We start from the raw sequence: 24,873 nt of genomic DNA on the forward strand, positions 1-24,873 counted from the left end.
ATAACTTTCTAATTTTGCATTTTTATTTTGCCTACTCTTAATACCCTTTTCCACCATAATATGTGCATGGATGCACATATAAAAAAAGGTTATAGACTCCTTTCCCATTGCGATTATGCCCAAGGCACTGGCCTTTTTGGTTCTTTTCTTGGTGCATCATGTTTAACGTCCCGGTCGTCACCAGAAAACAGGGTTAGTAAACAGTAAAAATGTTACGGTGATTACTTCTTTTTTATATCTATTACTTATTCAGTCTTTCTTTCAAACCCTCAAACCAGAGTTGGTGATTGTTGGAACAGCGGAAATACTAACAAAGACAGTTTTGATGTGTTTTACAACAATCAGCGAGGTAAAATTACTGTTTCTGTTAATGGAGTCTGGTGGCTGCAAGAAGCGGCTGTTTCTTTTCACATCTAACTTGGTGAATTAAGGGTTTATTTCGACCAAACCAGAGTTTGTGATTGATGGAACAGTGGAAAGACTAACTAAGATGGTTTTGATGAGTTTTATTTTGTTTCTGTCGAGTTTGTATGAAGCATGTTTTACGACGATCAGTGAGGTAAAAAGACTGTTGTCTGACTAGAGTCTGGTGGCTTTGATGAGAGCATATCAATCGTATGTTTCGTTCATTAATAAATTAGAATAATTGTCCAAATCCCTGTTGATATAAGCACATCACATAGCATCGCACCAGAAAAAGGGCAAAAATTTGCATGTCCAGCTGGAGCCGATAAATACCCGTGACTGCTGCAGTCATTTGTCCTGGGATTGAATGCCGATTGTAACCTTTCCCACTAAGGACAAAATCCAGCTGTCAGTTGGGTTTTTTTGTCAAGTGGGAAAGGGACTTTATATTATATAATAAAACTAGACTTCCACTTTGACAGTTTGTTCCAAATTTGATCCAAAAGATGTTTGTAAATTTGAAGGAAATGTCATTATGGCTTTTTATTTTTTGTAAAGGATCTACATCTGTTATACAGTCCCAACTGGAAAAACAAAGTGTGATTGTTTGTGACACAAATGGTAATAAAAGTAAATATTCTGTCAGGCACGACCTTTTTATTGCATTATGTAAGTTGGCCAATAGCTCTGGGAAACTTTTTAGATCAATTTCGCAGCGCAGATTAGAAAGCTATGAATCCCATTTATGGAAGAGCTCCCTCATGAAATGCTCTTTGAAACTTTTATATTTTCGGATGAAGAGAGAATGAACCCGGCTAAGCAAAGATCTGCCGACGGCACTTTCATGTGGGGGGAAGAAAGAAAGCAAGAGAAAGTGAAAGGAGACAGAGCCAGCGAGGCAGAGGGAGAAGATAAAAGCACTCCCAAAGCCATCTGGAAGTAGCCAGGACACACAAGGATTGCTTTTATGCTACTAATTCCACTGGGAGGTGCGACATAAAAGCAAAGCATGGATATTGTGTTATAACTGTTGAAAACAAGCAAGTGGCCACGGAATACTAATATGGCCGGTCAGAGGGAAAAGCACTTCAATCCGGGGGTAAACAGGCTTTTTGGATGCCCCCCCAGAGGTTAGGGGGTATTGATTTGCAACTATTAGTTGACTTGCAGACAGTTTCTGAAACACTCTGTACTTTCGGGCTGCACCACAGCTGTACTATGTGTGTATCTATTTCATTTGATAATGAGCTATCGGTTTACTTTATATGCAGGAAGAATACTGATTACCATCCAGACTTTGGTTAAGCTTTACTTCTTGGAGGCAACCCTGTAGTTTAGGGGGTTAAGATGCTGTTCGTGAACCGCAACGTCTCCATTTCGAGCATCTCTCTCTCCTTCGTTTCCTGTCGTCTCTGTACTGTATGTAATAGAAGCCCAAAAATAACATATAATCCATTTTTCCATTTCCGTCAAATGTGAAGACAACATTCGATCATGAATTCAGATGACATTTGTCTTGATTAAAACAACACGAAAGCAATGAATCATCTCAGCCCGATGTTTGTTTGGCTGGGCTGTAAACAGTTACACCAGTTGCTCTGCTTATGTTGCATTTCAGACAGAGTAGTGAAGTGTATTCTGTCCCCAGTGGTCAATGCACATGTCATTTCACAACATATTCAACATTTCGTATGATATATTACAAAAAGTTATTCCTAATTTTCCGTGCATTACATATTGATTTCGTGGCATATATGCGAATTACAGTGCATTACTTTTTGTAGGTATAGCTTCAAACGGTGTATGACACCAGACTGCATTTCAAACAGAACCCGTAGGACCTGTATTATTAAACACTAGTATTAGGGCCCTATTGACACTGAAGGAATTTGTGTTATTTTTGCAAATTATTCGCATTTTTTAGGGTCTTAAGGTGCTTTAAAAGTTGTGAAACTTTGCACATGCATCACATGTGGTGAAAGATTTTATATTTTAAGGGTCTCTGGCTTGAGTGTGGCAAATCAATGTTGCAAAAACGAAGCCCCTCAATTAGGTTTCACCTACATGTATGAAATTTGGTAGGCAGATGTAACATGTGGAGACGCACAAAAAAGCCTCATGGAGGTAAACCGTAAACCCAACAGGAAGTCATCCATTTTGAATTCAATGTGCCATTTTAGGCGATTTTTAGCCTTTTACAGGCGCTGTACTTCAACCAACTCTTTTACGATAAATACTTATTAAAATCCGACTGAGATATGAAGAATCATACGTTCAAAGTCTTTTGAATAAACCAGTTCAGATCATCTCAGTGATCAACAGCCCACTTAATAACTGCATGTTGCATCACATCAACCACGCTATGTATGCTCGCACAAAAGAAAGGCTACAGTACAAACAGTAATATTATAGCAATGCAAGTCTTGTTAGTTCACTTGTGCCTCAGGCGGTCTGCATGCTGTATGACATTACCCTGCTTCTTTGAACCCAGTTTTAATGTATGTACAGTATGTACTGCAACCAGACTGCTTGATGAACTGGTTTCAAAGAACCTATATATGTACCCAGTGAAAGTTAAGAAAGCCTTTGTTTCATGACGTGTCCACTAAATATGTAAACACATCATCTCTGTGGGTTCAACTGAAAGACATAAAGAGTGCAAAGACATAATGAGTGCACCCAGCATGACAACAGCACCGATACAGATGTTTCTGTCAAACTGTCACCCACTTTAAGACTTACACAAACCTTTGAAATGTTGCGTAACATTCGATGTAAACTGGGGATGTTTCCATCAGTTTGGTTGAAGGGAATAAATCAGCTCCTTGAACATCAAAAAGCAGATCGAGCTGAAAAAAAAACGGAAAGTGTCTCACCCATGTCACATTGCTGCCTGTGGCACAGTTTAACACAGATCATTAAAGTTTCATCTTCGCCGATGTTGGAGCTTTGGAAGGTGACGCTCAACTGAGTGAATCTTAACTGGTTGTTAAGTAACTGCATATTTGATTTTTGCGGTCAAAGTTATTCAAAATGGCCTGTTTGTGTTGTTCGATTTTTCACAATCCAATTCTTTCTATTAAATTATCCAACAAGTTTAAAACAGAGAACTGAAATTTCACAAAATATAACATGTGAGTTTAGTAATTTTGCATGAATACAATTGAAGAGAATAATTGCCAAATGTCAAAATACTATTAGTAAGTCACAGACAAGTTGAGCTTGATCTTTTGTTAAAAGAAATGACACATCATATTCTAATGATGGACAAAATTCAGTTTTCAAGTGAACATAATGGAACCTATTATGCTTTTGTGCTTTTTCCATTTTCTTTAGTGCGTTATAGTTTTTCTTGTGCATGTAAAACGTCTGCAAAGGGAGTTACTCTCCCCGATATAAACACTGCTCCTGAACTGCCTGAAACGCTTCACTTGAAGTCCTGCCTTTTGTTCCGTAACGACGTGATGTCACCAAGTAACACATTTGCATAACGGCTAGTTTGTTGGTTAGTGGGGCGACTGCAGCTCAGTGGGTAGAGTGGTCGTATGACGAATATAATAAAAGTTTAATTTGGCATGCCCTCAAATAAAGCTAGTTTGAGCGGAGCTGGAGCCCAAAAAAATACAATTTAATAAAAAAAAATAAGGCATTTTTTGAACATTAAAGCATGTAAGCATGTTCTAGAGTCTCTTTAATTATTTAGCCTTTTTTAAGATTCAATTGACACAACCATGATACACAAAATTGAAAACACACACAACAAATAGATTTAAACAGATAACCCCTGATAAACCCAACAAGGTAAGAGCAGGACAAGAGGGTGAAAAAAAGGCCTCCTCAGAGAGCAACTAGAGAGGACAGGCGAACCCTTTGAACCGTACATTCACCATTTGGCCTATGTCTGCCTCAGCTGATTGTATCCCCCCCACCACCACCACCTCCTCCTCCAACCACACATGTACACACACACACACTTCCCTACGTTTGGCTGCCTGCCAAGAGCTGTCATTGCCTCTACAGTATCAGTTCTGCTGTATCTATATCCAGAGCTGTGTGGAGGCACGTGCACAAAGTGACGGGTCTGCAGAAAGAAGAGCGCCGGCAATAGAGGAAAATTATTACGTTTTCTTTTGCACTGGTTTTCAGGGTTAAGACTTTTTAGAGCCCTGATGACACTTTTAAACCCGACAGTTAACAGAGTGTGTGAAAATCACTTTCTCCCTGTCTGTTCTTTATTTAGGACTATATGTGTCTATGCATAATGCAGTATGCATGCCGTAAGCAATGTCTTTCAACTTTATTGTAGCTCAAAATGAAAGCAGCTGATGAAGGCAGCCAGAGAGCTGAGCTCAGGCTCTCATAAATGATAACTAATTGGATCTCAATGTCATCTGTGCTGTGGGTCTGGACAGACTCTGAACGCATGGGGATTTTCCTCATCTTATTCTGACTTTGCTCACCAAATAATATCCTCGCTCTGACACCCCATTTGTGGAAAAACAGATGACTTAATGGAAAAGAGTTAGTAACCTTTGTATGGTGTCATTTGGCAGATAACGCAGGCTTGATGACTGCAAGTTCTGTGGTATTTGAGGTAAGTTTATTCCCCCAAATCGCTCTCGTTGTGAGATTTCCCTAATTGATCCGATTTGCCCGTTTGAAGTCCACACTTATTATGTTTTATGTGGAAGATTTAACGGGATGGAAGAGAGGATTTTGGAATCAAAACAAAATAAACAAGTATGTAAATCAATGCACCTGAGTGCAGTTAAAAAAAAAAAAACTGCATGTTTCAAGCATTTCCTGTTGTTTAGCCATTTGGATATCCTATCATCTGCACTCGCAGCCATGTCCCCCGTTGTTTCTGTTGGCTCAGCTTGGCCCTCTTTTCCTGAGTTGAACTGACTCACTTCAATAATAGTTTAACAACGTTCTAGTTGCGTTCATGGTCATAGTATCAGTAACTAACCTTCACACCATGACGTAGAAACATGCAGACATAGTAGAACTTAAAAACATATTAGTCTTATTTTCTGAATGATTTTGGAAAAAAAAAAGTTCACACTTCTTTCAAGTTGCAGCGTTTCCAGATTTTGCACCAAGGGTGTTTAATTCCTGTCAACTTCCAGTTTAGAGTATTTCTCTACCCGTTTACACGTTTCCCTCCTTTTTTCTTTGTCACAGTTTTACTACCCAGGTGATCACTGTATTCCCAGCTTTCCACTCAGGCCCTGTGACTCCAGCCTTAATAAACTCAGCATTGCCTTTGACAATGTGTGACTTGAAAGCAGGAAATAATGGGCCCTAAACACTAAATCTTTACAGGTTATTGACCTGGGGAAAGGGAGGGAGAGAGTGTATAAGTGGGGGGGCAACCGCCAACTCCTGCCATGATTTTTCTGCTCATGTGGCCATGTTGGTTCACTGTATAGAAAAAAACAGAGAAGAGAGTCAGAGGGTGATGACTGGACAGAAGGACAGAGAAAGATTTTGTAATGCAGTAGACAATTCCTCAGCATCTGACAAGAATGCTTACGCTAACATGAAACTGCGTGAATGCACTGCGGGTCCACCATGCAGGTTTTTAATGAGCAGGAGCTCGGTGTCTCCCGTTACACTGGTAAAACTTCCAGGGACTTCCTCGGCTTTTGCTTTGGTTTCATTCTCCAGCACTCCTTGGCAGTCATTTTTTTCGCCTGCTACTGCAGAAGAAGAAAATTTGAAAAAAAAAAAAAAGCAGGGCAACAAGTGTTGCTCCTGTGTCTAGATTCGGTGCAATCACCTTAAACCTCAGCCCACCACCTGCACCCCCCAGGCAGCAAACGACAGCCAAAATGAGTTTTCCTGCCCCGATCCAGCAGCCATCTCATCCCTTCCTCTCTTGAACTATAAATGCATTTACAGCACTGTAAAGAGGATGTCAATTGCTGGATTCCCAGCAGCTGGCTGGGCAACAGTCTGTGGTGGTCACAGGGGTAAGGGTTCAACTGCTGGTCAGAGCTTCATGTCTGTTTGTCTGTCTCTCTTCCAGCACACCTAGAATAAAGCCAATGTCGTATGAAAATTAGCATTCTGCTGTGATAGCGATGTGGCCGAAAGCTGGAGATGTCCAACACTTAGCTCCAGGGAAGGTTTGTCACAACTACTGGCCAGATCACTATTACTATATCCACTAGGGGTTGGAATCATCAGACGCTCCAAGATATGCAGTTTGTCAACATCTGTTTTATCTAATAAGATAAGATAAGACAGTTTTTTTGAGGTCAGAGGTCAAGGGACGAAGGAAGGGTCATGGGAAAATGCCAATTTTTCTTCACCAAAATTTAACATAGCATTATTTAGCGTTCTTCCCGACAAGCAAACATGACATAGTTGGTACCAATCGATTCCTTTTTTGTAGTTTGATATGATACCAGTACCTACACTAGCTTTTAGACTGAGCCCGCAACAGCCTCTGAAGGACAGAGTAGGGCCATCAGATTGTTAAGAGGTTAATAGTTTAGATAATAAAAGATCAATACTTGACGTCCATGTATCGATACAATATTGCCAGGCAAGATACTCTGCTGTATTGATTTTTTTGCTACTTTAACACCCTTTGGTTCATGATAAGGTATCTCAAAATTTAACAGGCATATATATGTAATTAACTGAGCACATTCATGCTCTCGAGATGATAAACTCTTGAATGTGGTGCCTCCTTGGTCTTGCCTGTGGTGCTCGACTAGTAAAATTGTTCACTAATGTTGTTTGTTCTGTTGAAATGAACATTGCTGCCTTAAGGTGCCACTCGCAGGGCTTTAATCGTATTATTATCTTGCAGAGCATGCCAAGATCTGCAAATAGACCCATCAATCATTTCCAAGCATTTCTTAAAAACGTGTTTACTGCTAACACTCCCTGGACACAGTGTACATTGCAAAGATCCAGAACTGTTGTGTGGTTTCTTGAGGGGTGTTGCCAGCTTCTGTTTCGTGTCAAATTGCTTTGGAAAACTACTGTTGTGTAAAGGCGCTTGTTTGAAGTTTTAAGGCAGTAGAAACGGCTGCATTCACTAGCTGTTGCAGATATAAACAAGAGCTCAGAGTTGAGCTCCGCAAGATGAATTAAAAGAGCAAAGCACAGGAGGAGAATGTCAGGGTTTGAAAGATGTTGCAGCAGCTTTTAACGCCTCACTTGCAAGATAATACTGTTGAAAACACTGCGACCTCACATTGACTTGTTCTTAACAGTGTTATCTGAAGAAGTTGTTGTCAGTCAGACGCAGAGTGCATGAGAATGCATCATGAATGGACAGAAGAGCCTCTCGTAATTTGTTGGTCATTTTTCTGGTTGCTCCTCTGTGAGCAGATTATCCATTCATTTACTGCCCCATTGTATTACTGGTTGATTGACCTTGAACTGAGTGTCAGGTCGTTTAGAGCTCTCTGACCTCCAGATTCAATTCTGATATCATGTATGGTTACTGATAGGATTAATAATTGCTACATGATAACTGATACTCAAAAGTGAAATGTGTGCCCTTAAAGGGGAACTCCACCAATTTTATACTGCATTCACAAGAGATCAGGCATTGCAGCGATTCACCGCAGGGTTTTGCGGAGGTCTGGGCGAGTCAATTTAATGGCCCATTAACTGTGATGATTGACGTCTTTTGTTCCCTCACGGCTGGGTTGTATAGCTCTGGATCGGCGGTTATGTTATTGGACGCCGCAGATGACATCGGGTTGCGTTTCTCCAAAAGTTGAATTTGTTTCAACGCAGCAGGCCAGTGCATTTTTTTGGCATCCCCTGCGCTCGCCGCAACCACAGCACAAACGCACTACCGCCGTTCAAAATGAATGGAAAAACTGAAGTTTCCACCGCACCGCCTGATCTTGTGTGAATGTAGCCTAAAGCTGGGCATACACTGTAGGATTTTGCCCGTTTCTGGGCCGAATTTTGAGCCACACGACTCATTTTAAAGTCAAATTTCAGCTTCGTCGGGCGTTGTGTGCCGTGCAGTGTACAGGGGGGAACGAGGACAGATTAGCTCCTCCCGACCGACCGTCGGAGCAACTAGCATGCCACACCAGGTTTTCCGACCAGACTAAAGGCGGTCAAATTGCATTGTGGGTAATGTAGGAACCAGGTTTTGACAAGGAAGAAGAATGCGTTTATTAAAAAAGATAATATTTCTGGTTCTGCTGCATCGATTTTGATATTTCTTTTTGTTAAACTATCAATCGTGAGTAAACGTCTGCTGCATTTAAACAATTATAACGCTTTGGTTGTAGCAAAAACACAACTTACTCAGTAGGCTCTATTTACTGTTATGCATTTCACTAGCAGTACATCTCATATTTTAAAAATAAGTCATAGTTTTGCTACGTAACACTTCATGTTACTGCCAGATAGCTTAAATTCCTTTAGAGAAGTTCGTATTTTTAAACAGGATGGTAAACAGGAGTACTGTGTGCATTTTTATCTTTGTCACCAGATTATTTCTTGGATTAGATTCATTTATTTAGAGTGAAAATCAAGTTAATCTAAAGTTTATCTTAATCTGATGAAGTCCTCTTTGAACAGACTTTGGTAGAATCAAACTGCAGCAGGTCAACGTATATTTCACCAGAAGCCCACCCACCCCTGTCCAACCAGGATCTATTAATACCAGGCCCTGAGGCTCGTGAGAAATGGTCCACTTTGGCATTTTAGAGCAGCCTAACTTACTTCCTGCCTCTTCACACCAGGAGAGCCCCGGGTGGTTCCTCTCTGCATCCAGCTCTTGTTTCCTTCCTTGCACTTCTTCACACACATCCATGTACCCACATGCACACAACAAACACACACATGCACCAAAGACCCTGAAGATATGCTTGCGTCTGTGGCCTGCAGCAGCACACGGATACATGCCAAAGCCTAATTTTCTCATCTCTTTTTTTGAAAACAGAGGGGGGTTGAAGGCAAAGCTGAAAACACATGGCACCTTTCACCTCTAGGGGCAGCCAGGGAGGAGGGGAGGCTGGGGTTTGGGTTTTGAAACACTTGGTCAGTGTCTGGCAACGGCAAGGTAATTGCTGTTACTGGACAGCCAGGCAGGGTATATATGGTTGTGTGTGTGTGTTCAAGTTTTTACAACCTGGATCTCATTTTCTTTATATCGCCATCATAGCATTTTATTTACCATTTTCATTTTACAGACAAAGGGGTGCGACTGCTTGACGGTTTTATGTCACAGACCATGGGGCATCGCAAACAAAAGCCATCAGACAACAATAAACTTTTGCTTTAAAACTGGCTTGTGTGAGACTTTTAGCACTAAGTTGTGCAGTGATGTTCTCACAACCTGGTTCCTCTGCAGTGAGTCAAATGTTTTCTGGAAGAAAAGACGGACAAAACCTTGAAAATAGGATCTCTTAAAAAGAAGTCATATACTTAATAATGACTTGATGATGGTGCACGATGAAAAGACGGGATCGCCAAAATCACGACGGTTCATCCTCTGGGGAACATGAATATATATTCCCAAATATCATGGCAATCCATCAAATAGACATTTCTTGTTTTTGTCAAGCAGGCCAGTCGCCAGGAAAACATGATGGCATTGTATCTTTCAGCAAACCACGGATACGTTGATGTTTTTTCATTCGGTCAGAGTCAAAGTGACGTATTTTAAAGAGTGAAAAGGGACACAACAGGCAGGTGGATGGATCCAACAAACACAAGGCTTTAATCTAGGAGACCGCTGTTTGTGTCCCGTGCGTCACATTACAATCAGCTGTGCGTTCATGTCATATTCACACCGTTCAGCGTCCTTTTCTCTGTACAAACGTAGTAGTTTTAAGCCCAAACGTGTAGTTCTTTCCTAAACTTAACTTTAATGGTTTTGTTGCCTTGATATGTTGTTACATTATTATTTGAATCATCATGATCTTTTTTCTGACCTTAATCAAGTAGTTTTGTTGCCTAAACCTAACCAATCATTTCACAATTTTAACCCCGTGGCATTGTGTTTCCGCAAGCGTGATACGAGGCTGATATGAAACATATTTTTGTTTCAGAAACGTCAACATTCAACGTATCTGTGGTTTGCAGAAACGTCCAATGCCAACATTTTTTCTGGCGATTGGGTTGTATCAAGATGTTCCGATCTGGACTGACTAATGAAATCAAATGGAAGAAAAGTTAAACAATGTAAAACACATTAAATTGGACCTTTTCTTTTTTTTAAAAGGGTAAAACAAGTTCAAATAAAAAAAAACATAAAAGACAACTCAAACAAAACTGAGCCAAAAAACTCAAGGCAAATGAGGATAAGGTCTCTGATAAACATTTGTTTTGAGAAGAGATGATAAGACACTGTTGTCACCAAAGCCCCGTGCTAACACTATGTACCCAGTGCCACATTAACAGTAATCTGATTTTACTTATCTAAAAAAACAAACAAGAAGTAACGGCAGTTTAGAAAGCTAAAGAAACAGTTTTAAATGATGCATGTGTGTGTTTGTCTCCATTCGTGTCAGTGCACACGTTAAACCAGGTTTCTCTGACGTCAAGACAGTTTGAAAGTAAGGATGACGGGAGGGAGACAGAGAGAGAGAGAGGTAGATGGGAGGAAGGGGCTGCAGGAAAGGAGGAGGAGGAGGAGGAGGAGGAGGAGGGATGGATGTGTGGACTGAGATGCCCTCGATCTCCCAGGGGGCAAAAGCTCTGGAAATGGCTCCGTCGTTCAGAGAAAGTAAGGCAAAGGAGAGGGAGAAATAAACAGTACAAAAGAACAGGGAACAGTGAGGGCAGGAAACCGTCCGTGACCTACTGGACAAACAAATTGGTTTGCAGGCAAAATGGATTAAGAGGTTGAGCTGGGCAAAAAAACAAGGGTGACTGATGTTGCAATGTGAGCTCATCCGTTTTGAAGGGGGGGGGCTGAATTTAGAGGCTTCATGTGGAAGTGTATTGTGTATTTTCCCTGTCTGCAGCGTGAGTGTGTGTGTATGTGTGTGTGTGAATGCGAACGCTCTGCAAGTCAATATTTGTCTGCTTTGCCACGTCCCTAGACATCCCATTCGGCGCAACAGACCGTAAAGCTGTCAAATGCGACCTGAATATTCTCTGTCTTCATCTGTTTCCTCCTTTTTCTCTCCCTCCCTCCTCCGCGTGCTCTCTCACTTCCCTTTGATTTCTCTTTCCTCTCCGTCGATAACAATATCATCGGGAGCAAACGTGTTCCTGTGCTTTTGATGGCTTGTCTAGTCCCCCCCAACCCCTCTCCCTCACAGAAAGGCAAGATTATGTCCTTTTATCTATAGCGCTGTGTTTGCTCACACCATAAAGTCATCTCTGCCTGTGTGAGTCTGTGTGTCTGACTGACATTTGTGAGAACCAGCGCGTGTTTTATAGTTACTGCAATATCATCTACATAATACATTATCTGTGTTCCATGTGCAGCTACTCTGTGTTTGCCTAGTACACTTTGATTGTAATTGTCCTGTGAGGTTCTTTTACTAGACAACCGCTGCCTCCACTGTTTCTTGTTTTTATTATTTGCATTAGCATTTCTAAAGCTCAGATCAACCAAGGTTAAATCAGTACTAATGTGACTCACATGGTGGCCATCTTGAATAAATTGGGGAACCATTTAAAAAAAACGCAAATTCAGGCCAGCTACTTTATTATCTCCGCCAGGAGATTATGTAACCTAATTGGTTGTGTGTGTGCATCTGTCTGTCCATGGCTAATCTCGCATACTACTGGACCCATCAGCCTAATATTTTTTGTGCAAATTTATGACTGTATGATCAAGGACCTCTCATTGTTGTACTGATTCACACTTTTTGAATACATATTTGATTTACTGTTTTATACCTTCATTGCTGACTACTCTTAACCAGCCGTTAGGGGTCGCAAGTGATCAACAACTGCTTTAGTTTGGACTTCTGTTTCAGCTAACGATTACGAATGGTTCCTCTCTTGGTTTACACGCCTAGGTACAACGTATTCTCAGTTCGTATGATATCTTTAAAAAAGTTATTCCCCCTTTTTCGTTCGTTCTCCTACAAATGTCCAGCAACACGTGTCAATTTCGGATCATTACATGCAAACAGCCTTTTCAAAATAAATTTCCTTCTTCACAGGAAACAACTGAGTTTGTTTTAGGAAAAGATTGTGATTCGATTTAAAATAAGTCCGGAAGTGGTGTTACTTAGGTGACAAATAAATCAATGTTGACTTCTGGTTTTACACGGGACACGAACACCAGCTTCCTGGGCGAAAGTCCGGTATTTTTGGATTATTATTTTTTTCCCTCTTGGTTCCAAATACACGTTATACAAAAACATTTAATCTTACAGATTCCACACTGAAAATCTTCATATTATTTATTCTCTTCATGACTACTTGGGCTACTAACAAGCCAGCCAATGAATGTTTCTGGTGGATCTATTGCTGTCAGGATAACGACCAGTTTGATATCACTTCAGTTTTGCAGCGAACTATATCAAGACTGACATTTTTTAATTATATATATATATATTTACCCAATAACAATCAGATAAATACATTGCATTGGCAAGAAAGAGACAACTGGAAAGCCCACCATGTTAAACTTTTCTGATTCATGCTACTTGTTTTTTATGTATATCAACAGATATTTAGAGGTAGCGTGAACTGTCTTCCTGGGGCAACATTTAAAACTCTGCTTAAATATTGAAAGCCGAGACACTTAATTTAGCTATTTGCCCCTTTTGTTATTTTCCGAAATCATTTGGATAAATATTTTAATGATATCACTTCACAGTAAAACTATTTTCTGTGCCAAAATATATCGTGAGAAACGTCGTGATTGCATCAGATGTTGAACTAAGCCACCTCCTGCATGTTGCCATCTGTCGCATGCTTCCTGGTACACATTAAGATTTACGGCAGTTTGCAAAAAAACTCCATTCCTGCATATGAAAAAGGTGGTTAAAATGACTTAAGCCTGGTTTACCCCATTACATCCCTAAATGGAAACCCTTTCGATTGTATGTGTGCTGCAAGACCTGTGTAATAATGTGTGTGTGTGTTGCGGTGACTTATTGCAACCTGTGTGTGTGTGTGTGTTTTATTATTCTGAGAGGCAGCCTGGCGCGGGCCCAGTCTTTTCTGAGCCTTGATAAAAACGTGCTGGGAGCATGGCGGTACACACCTACTCCACTACAGGGTACAGGCAGTACCGTGGCCTGTCCTCTCCAATTGGCAGTCTCTGTGCTGCTGTACCACTGATAAGAGGCTGGTGTAAATAAAACTGTACAGCACGGCTCGTTATAACGCTGAAGGTAGAGCGAGGCAGGGAGGGAAGGAAGGGGAATGAGAGAGAGAGAGAGAAAGCGTGTGGTGTCTGTACTCATTGTTCTGACAGCATACTGCGTCTGTGTGTGTTCCTGCGAATGTGCGTGTGCTTGTTTTGCTATTTGTATGTGAACCAGAGTTTTAGATGCTGGGAATGAGGATCTTTTTTTATACCCCTTTTGATTAATGTCATTTTTGCCCACTTTTTAGGGTAAAAGATTAAAGACATGAATCTAGTGGAGAAGTTATTTTTCATGGTTATGAGAATGAGTTGAAGCCCTCGCAAATGTAGTGAAACCTACATGTGTTTGAATGTGCACGGGGGAGTAGGAAGGGGGAGGAGGGGGATGTGTGTCTGTGTGTTTATGGATTTTTTGCTGTTTTTTGGTACGGAGAGTACTGTCTTACGTAAGCCATTTATGTAGGCTCAGTGAACAGCCAGGCTATGTTTTTGTTGGTGACTGCGCTTGTCTGCCTCCCTCCCTCCCTTCAACACACACACACACACACACACGCACACGTACACTCTCTCTCCCTAATCTGTCTGTCTGCCTCTCTCTCTCTCTCTCCTGCCCTGTTTACACTGTTAAAAACCACTGAGTGTGATATTGGTCGGCCATCGACGGATACACTGTAATTAGCCTTTTTAATTTCCCATTTAGCCTCCCTGACTCCTGAGAACAGATCATTCAGCCACTTTCTGCAGAAATATCTGTGCATACAGTAAACTGTGTCCAGCCCTGCAAGAACCGAGGCTGCACAGGCACCCGATTTATTTGACTGTTATCAGGCCTAAAACAGGTAAAACTGAATGAAACGTCACCTTTTGAACACAGACAAAAAGGCTTCTTTAGGTTTAGGCAACAAAACTACAACTTCTTTAGGTTTAGGCAATAAAACTACAACTTCTTTAGGTTTAGGCAACAGAGCTACAATTTCTTTAGGTTTAGGCAACAAAACTACAACTTCTTTAGGTTTAGGCAATAAAACTACAACTTCTTTAGGTTTAGGCAACAGAGCTACAATTTCTTTAGGTTTAGGCAACAAAAAACACTCGGTTAAGTTTAGGTAACAAAAACCACTTGGTTAAGTTTAGGGAAAAAAACATTGTTTTAGGTTAAAATAACTACAAACACGAAGATAACTACACATTGTTGGTTTCACACAGGATGCGACCTCCGGTCTCCTTGATGAAAACCCTGTGTCTTGTGTTCTTTTATACCTTCTTCCGGTGATCTATCATGTGAATAGATGATAAAACCTACCAGTGGGTGTAGTAGGCCCCTATCGACCCACATCTAAGCACTTATAGCGACTGATAACACCTATTTCATAGCCCGACAACAGTCTAATCGGTTGGCACAGGAACAGGAGTAGAAAAACAAATATGAATTGAACATTTCTCATGTCAAGTTAACCTTGACGTTATCAATTTTATCTCTCTGCAACTACTCTTTTAATGTTCGACTTTCGACCCCCTGTTGTTGTTAAATGAAGCAACTCTCCAGGTCAGTGTGGCTTCGGCATTTTAGAGGAAATGGGTGAAAGGGGAAATTTGACTTGGAACAGGTTTTTCATACAGAGCATAGGAGAATATAATCCCTGATTTAACTTTGATTTATTTGATTTAAAATTGCACAGTTTAATTTTGTGTTACAGGATTAGACACTTTTCGTTTTCACGGTACTAATTTCTTCAACACATTAACATAACTTGCGATTTTCAGGTTGTAGCGGGCTCAGTTTAAAAGCTAGAGTGAAGATACTGGTATCATATGAAACTAGAAAACTAGGATGGAATCCATTGGTCATGTGATTATCCATGATTAAATATTTTAATCAAGCCCTACTTTTTATGCTAAATACAAACTTGTTTAGCCCAATATACATGAGCTCCAGCAAACCTTTTTTTTAGCGTAGCCACTTCAACTTGGTTGATCCCAAACTTTTACACAATGCACAACTTTAGCTCAAACCATACTGATATAATCACAACATTTCTGACCAGAAGGCAATCTGATTCTCACCAAATGGGGCATTTTATTATAAGAACATACAGGTAAATTCCCCAGATTGACTGCAGTATAGTCATAAAGACAGCTGGCATTTAATTCACATGCACCAGAACTGTTTGTTGATCATGTTGAATTTGGCATTTTATGTATTACAGCAGGCTTATTCTCTTGGAACAGTGGCGCTCTGTTGTTGAACCTCTCCACAATGTGGAAGCTCTTACACAGGGGTTTTGTAATGGATGCTAAATAGTGTCATGCCATCTCACGCAAGCGGGCATGTGAGACCATTTGACAACTGATTCTGATGACTATATCGCAAAAAACAGAAGGTCATTGCACGACATTGCTGATTTACAGAAATATGTATGTTCTTCTTTTTCAGTTTAACATTTTCACTAAATGTCAGTAAGCAAAAACAAGGTAATTTAATGCATGTGTTGCAATGAGAGGATTGACGGCTTCATTAGATTATGAAATGACCAGCAGTGGCTAAAGAAAGAAACTCACGTTATTCTACTGCAGGATAAAACGTTTGAAATGTCTCGTATCAACATGGTGGCCTACTTTTTGCGTGTCGCTATGAGCAAAGACAGGCTCTCTGACTCTTATGTTTAATTCTGCGATTGTCTTTGATAAAGGATTCTGTTTAGACTGCGATCCCCAAGGGGGGACATCTGTTGCAAACTTAGCATATATGCTCTACCTGCGAAAGAAAGTAGGTTGGAACAACAAGTGTCAAGTCTGAGTGTAGGCACACTGTCACAAAAAAAATATTTAGACTTCCACAGGAGGAAGAGAAAAGCAGGACGATCACCCCCAAACAAACAGGGCCTTTCTCTGTATGACATGAGCTTGTGAATGGCCGCATTATGAGATCACATAGCCGAGCTGGGTGATGCGAGTGTGGTGATGGTGTGTGTGTTGTTTCACCCAAGCGCACTTATCACACCCACAAACCTCCAAACGGCCATCGAGGTTACTTTTTCCCCTGGCCTCCGTCTCTGCGTCATAACATAACGGTGGTCTGCATTTACAAATTCAGATTCTACGCACACATGGAACGAGAGTAACAGCAAATAGGACAATGCGCCATTGCACACCACATTATTTAGGGAAATGGGAGAACGAGCACTTAGCATGTCAGGGGAAATTACAGGCGAGGGAATGCACCATCACTTCCCTGTGAGGCCTGCTGCTCGCGGTGGGCTAATCCACAATCCTCATCACGTCTACGTGGTGAAATGTTGCCTGTGTTGGGGGAAGCCCACAGTAGTTAACTTTAAGTGAAACACTCCTGAATACTGCCAAAGAAGTGGTGAGAGTACCTAGAGTCAACTAGACCCAACAGTAATCACAGGTTTTTATTTATAGAACACTTTTACAACAGAGTAACAAAGAGGTTTACAAGTCGAGCAAAAACGTGAATGATAGGATTGTTGCATTGTTTTAGCGTGAGACGGGGAGCCATGTCACATGATTGGAACAAACTCACTCGAGCCATTTTATCTTGACTGTGTTACTTGTTATTTTAGACTTTTAGACCATGTTAAATCGTAGTATTACTACACACTTAGCAGGGCCTGCTTGCTATGTTAACTTTACATCCTCAACAAAAGGACGAAGCCCACTTAAAGTCCCAGTGAAACAGAATATTTGAGAGGTGGACAGTAACAATAAGGATTTAAATCAAACTAAAATCAAAGCATTTGATCGGACCGCTAAAAAGTGTCTTGATGGATGGATGTCATGATATTATTGGTTGAAATTAGTTGTCAATGGCTTACTTAAGCACACGTCATATTTTGTTTTACAGAAAGAAAAGATGATTGGATTTTGATTTAAATATTAGGGCTGTCCCGAATACCATTTTTTTGGGCTTCAAAGCTTCAGCGAGAAATATCGAAGCAAATCGAAGCAGCCGGCTGAGATGTTGTTCTGTCTGTCTGTCTCCATCTCCCTCATTTCAGTGCCCGGGACAGTATTATAATAATTATTATTTCATGTTTTTTGGGGGATTTATACATTATTATTACATACTTATATGTAAAAAAAAAAAAAAAGAAAAAGAAAAAAGAAATACCTAAAGCATTCGCATACTGGAAGTCAATTTCCATAGCAATGGTCGAAGCCCTAATAAATATACAACATATTCTCATGATATCTTACGAAAAAGTTATTCCTCCTTTTTCATTCATTTTCCTACGAATGTCCAGCAACGTGTCAATTTCCACTCGGTACATGCATACAGTCTTTTCAAAATAAACTTCCATCTTCACAGGAAACAACTAGCTTCAGTTAATAGAACGACTTAGTTAGGATTAGGAAAAGATCGACTTGGTTAGGATTAGGCAACAAAACCAATTAACAAGGAAAAGATCACGGTTTGGCTTAAAATAACTCAACACAAATAAAGCTTTTAACACAAATAAATCAGCGTTGACTTCTGGTTTAACACGGGACACGAACGCCGGTCCCCTGGGCAAAATTCTTGTATTTCTTTTATCTACCTTGACCTCCTCCCTACACGGTGTTTGTCACTCTTTTTCCTGGTTACTTTATAAAATCAGCACAACACACTGAGAGGTTAGTGCTTCTAACAAGTTAACAATGTGGCACCATGTGAAGGAAAGTTTTCTTTATCAGGGGGATGCAGGGCCTGTAAAGACAGATCAGGTTTACAGTAGCTATATACGGGGCGGTTATATTGCTCCTTGCTGCCAGGCTTTGCAGGAAGTTTACTTGATTGGCAGGGAGCCTTGTTCTCTTTTACAGCCCTTTATGAAATAACTGAGCCTCGCTGCGCTGCAACAACAGTTGTGCAATATTTCAGAGGGGGAAGCGAAAAGGGAAGCGGCTTCAGTGGCATGTGGCACCTGATCACCACCTCCCAACATGCACACACACGCACACACTAAGTCAGCATGAGTTGTGCAACTTTTTATTATGTCAGCTAAGAGCTCAATCTGTGGCAATATGACACAGGACTCCCCGCTAACAGAGTAGATTGGGAATGTCTACTATTAGGAGAGTCCTTTTTGTTTCTATTTGGTTTATTTTGTGATGGTTCATTTTTATTTACTTCACATTAACTTACTAACTCATTCATCCCTTTGTTTCCTGATGGATGGCAGGGGGGAGCCGACATTTAATGTTTTGTGCAAAGGAACATCTCACTTAATGAAATTTAAAGTTTATTTCAGTGTTGAAATAAAGCGCCTTTTAGATTCCACAGTGTAATTTTGAATGGGCCCCTGAGTCGAGTGCAGTTTTTTGTTCGCGGAGAACTACACGTGACAAGAGTAACAGCTGATGTCAAGTGTGTGTGTCCTCTGTCCCGGTTACCCCGTCTTTCCTAACTAACACTGCGATCAAAGGGGGCCTCAAGATTTATCGCTTTAATTTGGCAGTGAAAATGGCTGATGGCGGCTGTTACCAAGCGGAGGGCCCCCTGTTAGCACTTAGCTGGCTAACTAGAGTGACGGGCATCTGGCTGGGTGGCTGCCTGGCTGTGCGTACCCCGGGTTCCTCCCCCATTTGCCCCACAGTGACCCCACACAACTCCCATTCTCCTTGAAGCAAGGCACCATGCAGGCATTTCCTGACAATTTATGTCCTTGTGCCACAAGCTGGGGCATGCCCTGCACTAAAATCCTATCCCTGGCCCTTATAGCACACGCGCCTTGGCCCCCCAGAAGACTGCTTATATAGTGTTGCACCACTGTCTGCGAGGCGGAGTCATTACTTGGGCTCGTGTTAAGCAGATTTACTACCTTTATTTTGCAAACCATAGTTGTGAATGTGCTTTTCTTCCCCTTCCAGGCAGCCGTTGGTGCCCATTCGTTTCTTTTAACCAGATTAGATTTTCTGAGCATGAATGCTCTTTTCCAGGAACACTCACAGCGACTCACACTCACACAGTGTTACACACATTCACACCTGGAAGCTGCCCAGTACAATCACAGTTTGATCTGTCGGCCACTGAGGAGCCCACCTGGGGCAGCTGGGGGTTAAGTACCCAGCTCAGGGGCACCTCAGTAGTGGCAATAAAGGAAGGGAAATGGTAAATTGAAACTCGCTTGTCGTGAAACTTACTTCTAACTACTAGTTTTCAAGTTTCAATTAATTGCAAATTGATTTTCATAGATTAAAGGAATTGATTTAGCTCAGTTGCTACCTGTAAAGTAGGAAAGCTCCATTTTAAATCTAAGAAACCACAATATGTGTAATGTAAAGTATGCACATGTGCTTACTATATAAGACAACCAAGGCTACTTTACAAATCACATACTTTTTCTTTTGACTTTTAGTGCATACTGCAGCTGCCCTTACAAAATGCGTACTGTTGCATGCAGTATACATACAATTGGGACATACGACTTCCCCATAACATTGTGTCAGGAACTTTGACCCTCTTGCTTATAGCATATATCTTCTGCGCAGAGGATTGTGGGTCAGAATAGACAGAAAAGCATGCTGGCTTGCATACTGCAAAATGTGACCGGATGTAAAACGACATCCTGGTATTTTTGACATACTGCATTTGACATACTAAGTATTGGGACATTCTAAGGCTTCGTCCAAAATCGCATACTATGCACTACATACCCAAAAGGTGTACTATCGTTCAACGTACTTTTGTGTGAATAAACAGTAGTGTGTATCTTTTCGGCCTCACTAATTTACGTCGTCACTTCCTGAGAGCCTCCTTGACGGTTGGAGACGTGTAACCACGGTAACCCGTGCCAACCTCATGTGACCAAAACGACAGGTTGTGAGAATCAAAGTCTGAATTCATTTAAAATATATATTACACCTAGAAAAGCGGAATTTTTTACTTACAGTTAAATTGAAGCGTTATTGATGTTGCAGAGCTGTACGTCAACGTCTGTTATGAACGTTGTCGTCAATACTGCATTTCATTGTGGGATGTTTATGCCGTCCAGCGTTGCATACTGTAATATTTCACCGGAAATAGTATGCAATTCGCCTACTATTAGTTTCATACTGAGGTTTCGGACGTACTGAAATATCTCACATACTGTTTTAGCGTACTAAATAGCATGTTAGTATGAAATTTCGGACGCAACCTAAATCTTTTTCTGGCATACTGAATAGTATGGTAGTAGTAGTTGTGGGCTGCATGTGTTTTTTTTAACATTAAAGCATGTAAACAGTAGAAACTCAAAATATAAGTATGAACCTGGAAATGAGCATATGTCCCCTTTAATGTGCTATGAGCACTGATATTAGTCTATGATGGAGTGGATTGCACTTGAATGGTCATAAAATTGCCCCTGCAAGGGCAATCAATGAGCTGAAATCAATATGATGGAAGGAGTCCAATGCAGTTTAGCAGAGCAAGAGCAGCACATAAAATAATAATAATTACAGTTGATCCAACAATGATGAATCAGGGAGTTAAAGAAGCAACAGAGGGGCTATGTGATTAATGCAAATTAGGGACATCAGTGGGTGTGTTGGGGGATTCTGTCTACAGCTCCACTACATGTCTTGTTCTCCAAAGGTTAAGTGGCTGCTTTTGCCAGCTAATTCGGCCATATGCTCATCTGTGCATTTGACACCGGCGCGCCATACGCTCACACTGCAAATTATGCCTCCTGAATATGGAGCCAATTAAAAAGGACGTCGCTCAGCAGCTCAGCTCTTTGAGTCTAAAGTTGTTAAATGGGAATAAATCTTGTGGTATCAGAGACGAGTCTAAGATGTACTGGTTTTAAAGGTTGCATTGCAGTGGATTATGATTTAGTCACGCTCACTTGTGCAGCCTACCGTCTTTTGCATAACTTGTTGCATAAGCACACTACTGGCAGGCACACTCTGTCATGTACGGCCCGGGTCATTTCTGCTTTTGGTAGGGCTTATTACAGTACAGGCCGTTCCCTAATGTCACTGCGGTTGCAAAACCACACAAGCCATCTCTCCCTGACTTTTTTTTTTTTCTGTCATCTAAGAATTGGCTTCCTGTTTTCATTGTGTTCTCGTTCTCTCTGGAGGTGTCGTAACCCAGGAGGACGTGCCAAGAACAAATCAAGGTCTGGTCGGGAGAGATCGCTCTGTGCTTGCACTGGAAACAGACACGCACACATGCGCGCCTATTTTGCACACACACAATATCCAGATGTTAAATGTGTGTGTGCGTGTGTGTGTGTGTGTGTGTGTGTGTGTGTGTGCGTCCGTTTGATGTGTGATGTGTATGGCATGTACAGTTCTTGTTGCCAAGCCATAAAAAGCCGTTTGCCTGGGCCTGATCTGATGTGCCCTTCAATAGCACCCTGCACTGTATGTGTGCATGCCAGCCTCCTGTCTTTCCTTTTATTGTTGTACACGGTTGTACACATTCATAAAGCATAGGTGAACATGGCAATCCAGACATAACAGTAGCTCAAGGGCCACATACAAAACAGAGTGTGGTGCAACAAAAGTGAGAGTATTCAACAATAACTTTGTGGCTTTGAGTAAGCAGAAGGAATGTCTCGGCCTTGCATATCAAGCTGACACAATTTGTGCACTCACGGAATATATTAAGGTCTACAGTGTATGTTGGCATAAAGGGTGTTCACTTTTAAATATCCACAGATCTGGAGGTTACAGACACTAGAGAATAATGTGCATTCTTACTGAGAGTGTCATATGAACTGTGAACTATAAATGATAAACTCTGTGATTATAACTGCATGTATGGGGACGGAGATGACACCTCCTGCCACTATTTGCATATTCATATATACATATTATTATATTTGGAGCTGAATCTGACCAACCTGAAGGCGGATTGTTTGACTCATCAAAAAATAAAGATAAATATAGGCCAAATTATACATTACAATACACCTATTAATCAATCAAAAAGTGAAAGAGGATCAAATAAGGAAAGTCTACAGTAAGCCGTCAGATAATAAAGACATGGCATGTAAAGGCCCGCTGCAGATGTCATGATAGTCTCGGTGCACAGACTCCTGAAGTCCCGCCCCCGCTGCTGCACAGCTTGTTTATTCAAAGTTTATTAATATTGAACGCGTCATGTGTCCAAATTGCACCAATTTCGACACTGCACATCCTTGGGTCCCCAACAGTACACCCCCGCAGTGTGAAGTAGATTGCATGAGCTCTTCTCGAGATGTGCGAAGGACACACAGACAGACAGATGCATACATACATACATACATACATTAATACATACATTCCTTAATCTGCAGATGTTTATGCTGACTTTGATATATCTGCAATAAGTTTTTTTGTTGTTGATTTATTGGTTATCATTGTTAAAGACTCATTCCTAATTGTGTTGTAGTTACTCTCTCTAAAAGTCCCCAAGTCCAAACACTTCCCAGTTCACTGTTTGTGTGTTCAAAGCAAGACATTTTGTAATATGGGTCCCTGCTGAGCGCATTACGGTTGCATTCTTTAGCCTACTGTAAACGGTTTAGAGTGATTTTGTTAATGAGATTTATTTTGTCTCCACCTTAACTTTGCACCGCCCTTTTTTCTCTCCATTTCATACAGTTTCTCCAAATGTTTTACATGTGTGTGTGTGAATGTGTATTAAGCGTCCACGCTCTTGTCTCTTGTTGTTTTGCAGCTGGTGACAAGGCCATAGTTTGTGACCAGTGCGGTGCCCAGTTCCAGACGGAGGAGTCCCTGGAGGCCCATCGGCAGATCCACACCGGTATGAACACACACACACACACACACACACACACACAGAGCCAGATACCTCATAATGATACCACAGACATAAACAAAACGCTATGAGCTCCTCTGCTACATCTACATGTTTGCATTAGTTGAATTTGGTTCCACTTTGTGGGAAAGGCGTTCGAAATAAAGCACGTATTTTGGCGAAGACATATAGCAGTGAAAAAGTCTAAGTAAGTAGTGTAATTCAAACAGAAAAAAACACTGAGATCACGTTGAATCGTCAGGTCCCATTCACACTCACAATCTGTTTGTATATTTGCACAAATCAGCATGCAAGTTGTGTTGTGGTGTTGTGTGTTTGGAGGCTCATTCCGCCCTCTCTGGCTAACTGGAGCCATGGATTGACAGATAGATAGATCACATCATCTTGGATTAGTCCCACTCGCCCTAAATCAAGACAGACCCAACAGTAATCAACAAACCGGGAAAACTTGGCAGGCCGATGTTGTTTATCAGTGCTCAGCTATGAAGATGGGAAGATGAGGACGGTCTAGGTGCCAAGATGTAAATAGGAAGAAGTAAATCCCCCTTCAGCAGATGTGTGATGGCCCAGAACGCTTTCACTGCTGGTGATGAACTCTTTAATTTGGGGGGAAAAGATTGTCTCAGATTTCCACCACTTCGTTACCAACGTGGTGTGCTTTGGGGCGAGGCTATGTGCTGGATTCCTTTGGTTTCTCTCGTAGTTGCTTTATTACTTCTCGGTGGATCAGATTTTGACTCCCAACACTTTGGACGATGACTCCTCAGATTAAAAATAAATAGACCCTGTCATGACCTGCCCCTCAGTTGCATATGATGCCATTCTACTGCTGATAGGATGGTGATAGATGATAATGTTAGTAATGTAACACACTACAGATATGGAGATTTAGCAGTTGTGATCCAATGTTTGATTGACGTCTCTCGGGGTGTATAAAAGCAGTACTGTATATTAGGTTTCTATATACTAACTGCCAGATTACAGCACCAACAACAACATCACAGTCTCTTGAACTTTATTTCACCCGTCAACAGCAACCACCCCATCATTTTTTTGTTATTCTTAGCTGCGTAATTAACTTAATTGTACAAAAATGTGTGCAATAATTCAACTGTGCAATACTCTGGCATTTTATACAGTCCATTTCAAGAAATATTCTTATTTATGATATTCTTGCATTTATATTTAACACACTTAATAGTTTCCACTTCTCAGCAATTTGTATTTACTTATTTACACTGTGGTTATATATTGGATGTGTTTGATGCACATATTTGTACATATTTCTTAAATGTTCCTATTTTTTATTTTATATTATTTATTTATTTACGTTACTCCTCATGTTTTATGTTATATATTTCAGCATCATGTAAATCATTTACATTTTACATACTCCTTTATTTCTATTTTTCTTATTTCTTTTAACGCTTTTATATAAGAG

At 40.9% G+C, this 24,873-nt stretch overlaps 1 protein-coding gene across 1 annotated transcript in view; it reads left to right on the forward strand.

Moving 5' to 3' along the window:
- Positions 1-24,873, forward strand: part of zbtb16a (zinc finger and BTB domain containing 16a) — a 173,389-nt gene that overhangs the window by 76,139 nt on the left and 72,377 nt on the right. Inside the window, exon 4 of the mRNA XM_037747694.1 lies at positions 23,331-23,417. Within this exon, the coding sequence (XP_037603622.1) occupies positions 23,331-23,417 (87 nt within the window). The remainder of the gene's footprint in view (positions 1-23,330; positions 23,418-24,873) is intronic.

This window comes from Sebastes umbrosus, chromosome 17, assembly GCF_015220745.1.
Source record: "Sebastes umbrosus isolate fSebUmb1 chromosome 17, fSebUmb1.pri, whole genome shotgun sequence".
NCBI classification, from domain to species: domain Eukaryota; kingdom Metazoa; phylum Chordata; class Actinopteri; order Perciformes; family Sebastidae; genus Sebastes; species Sebastes umbrosus.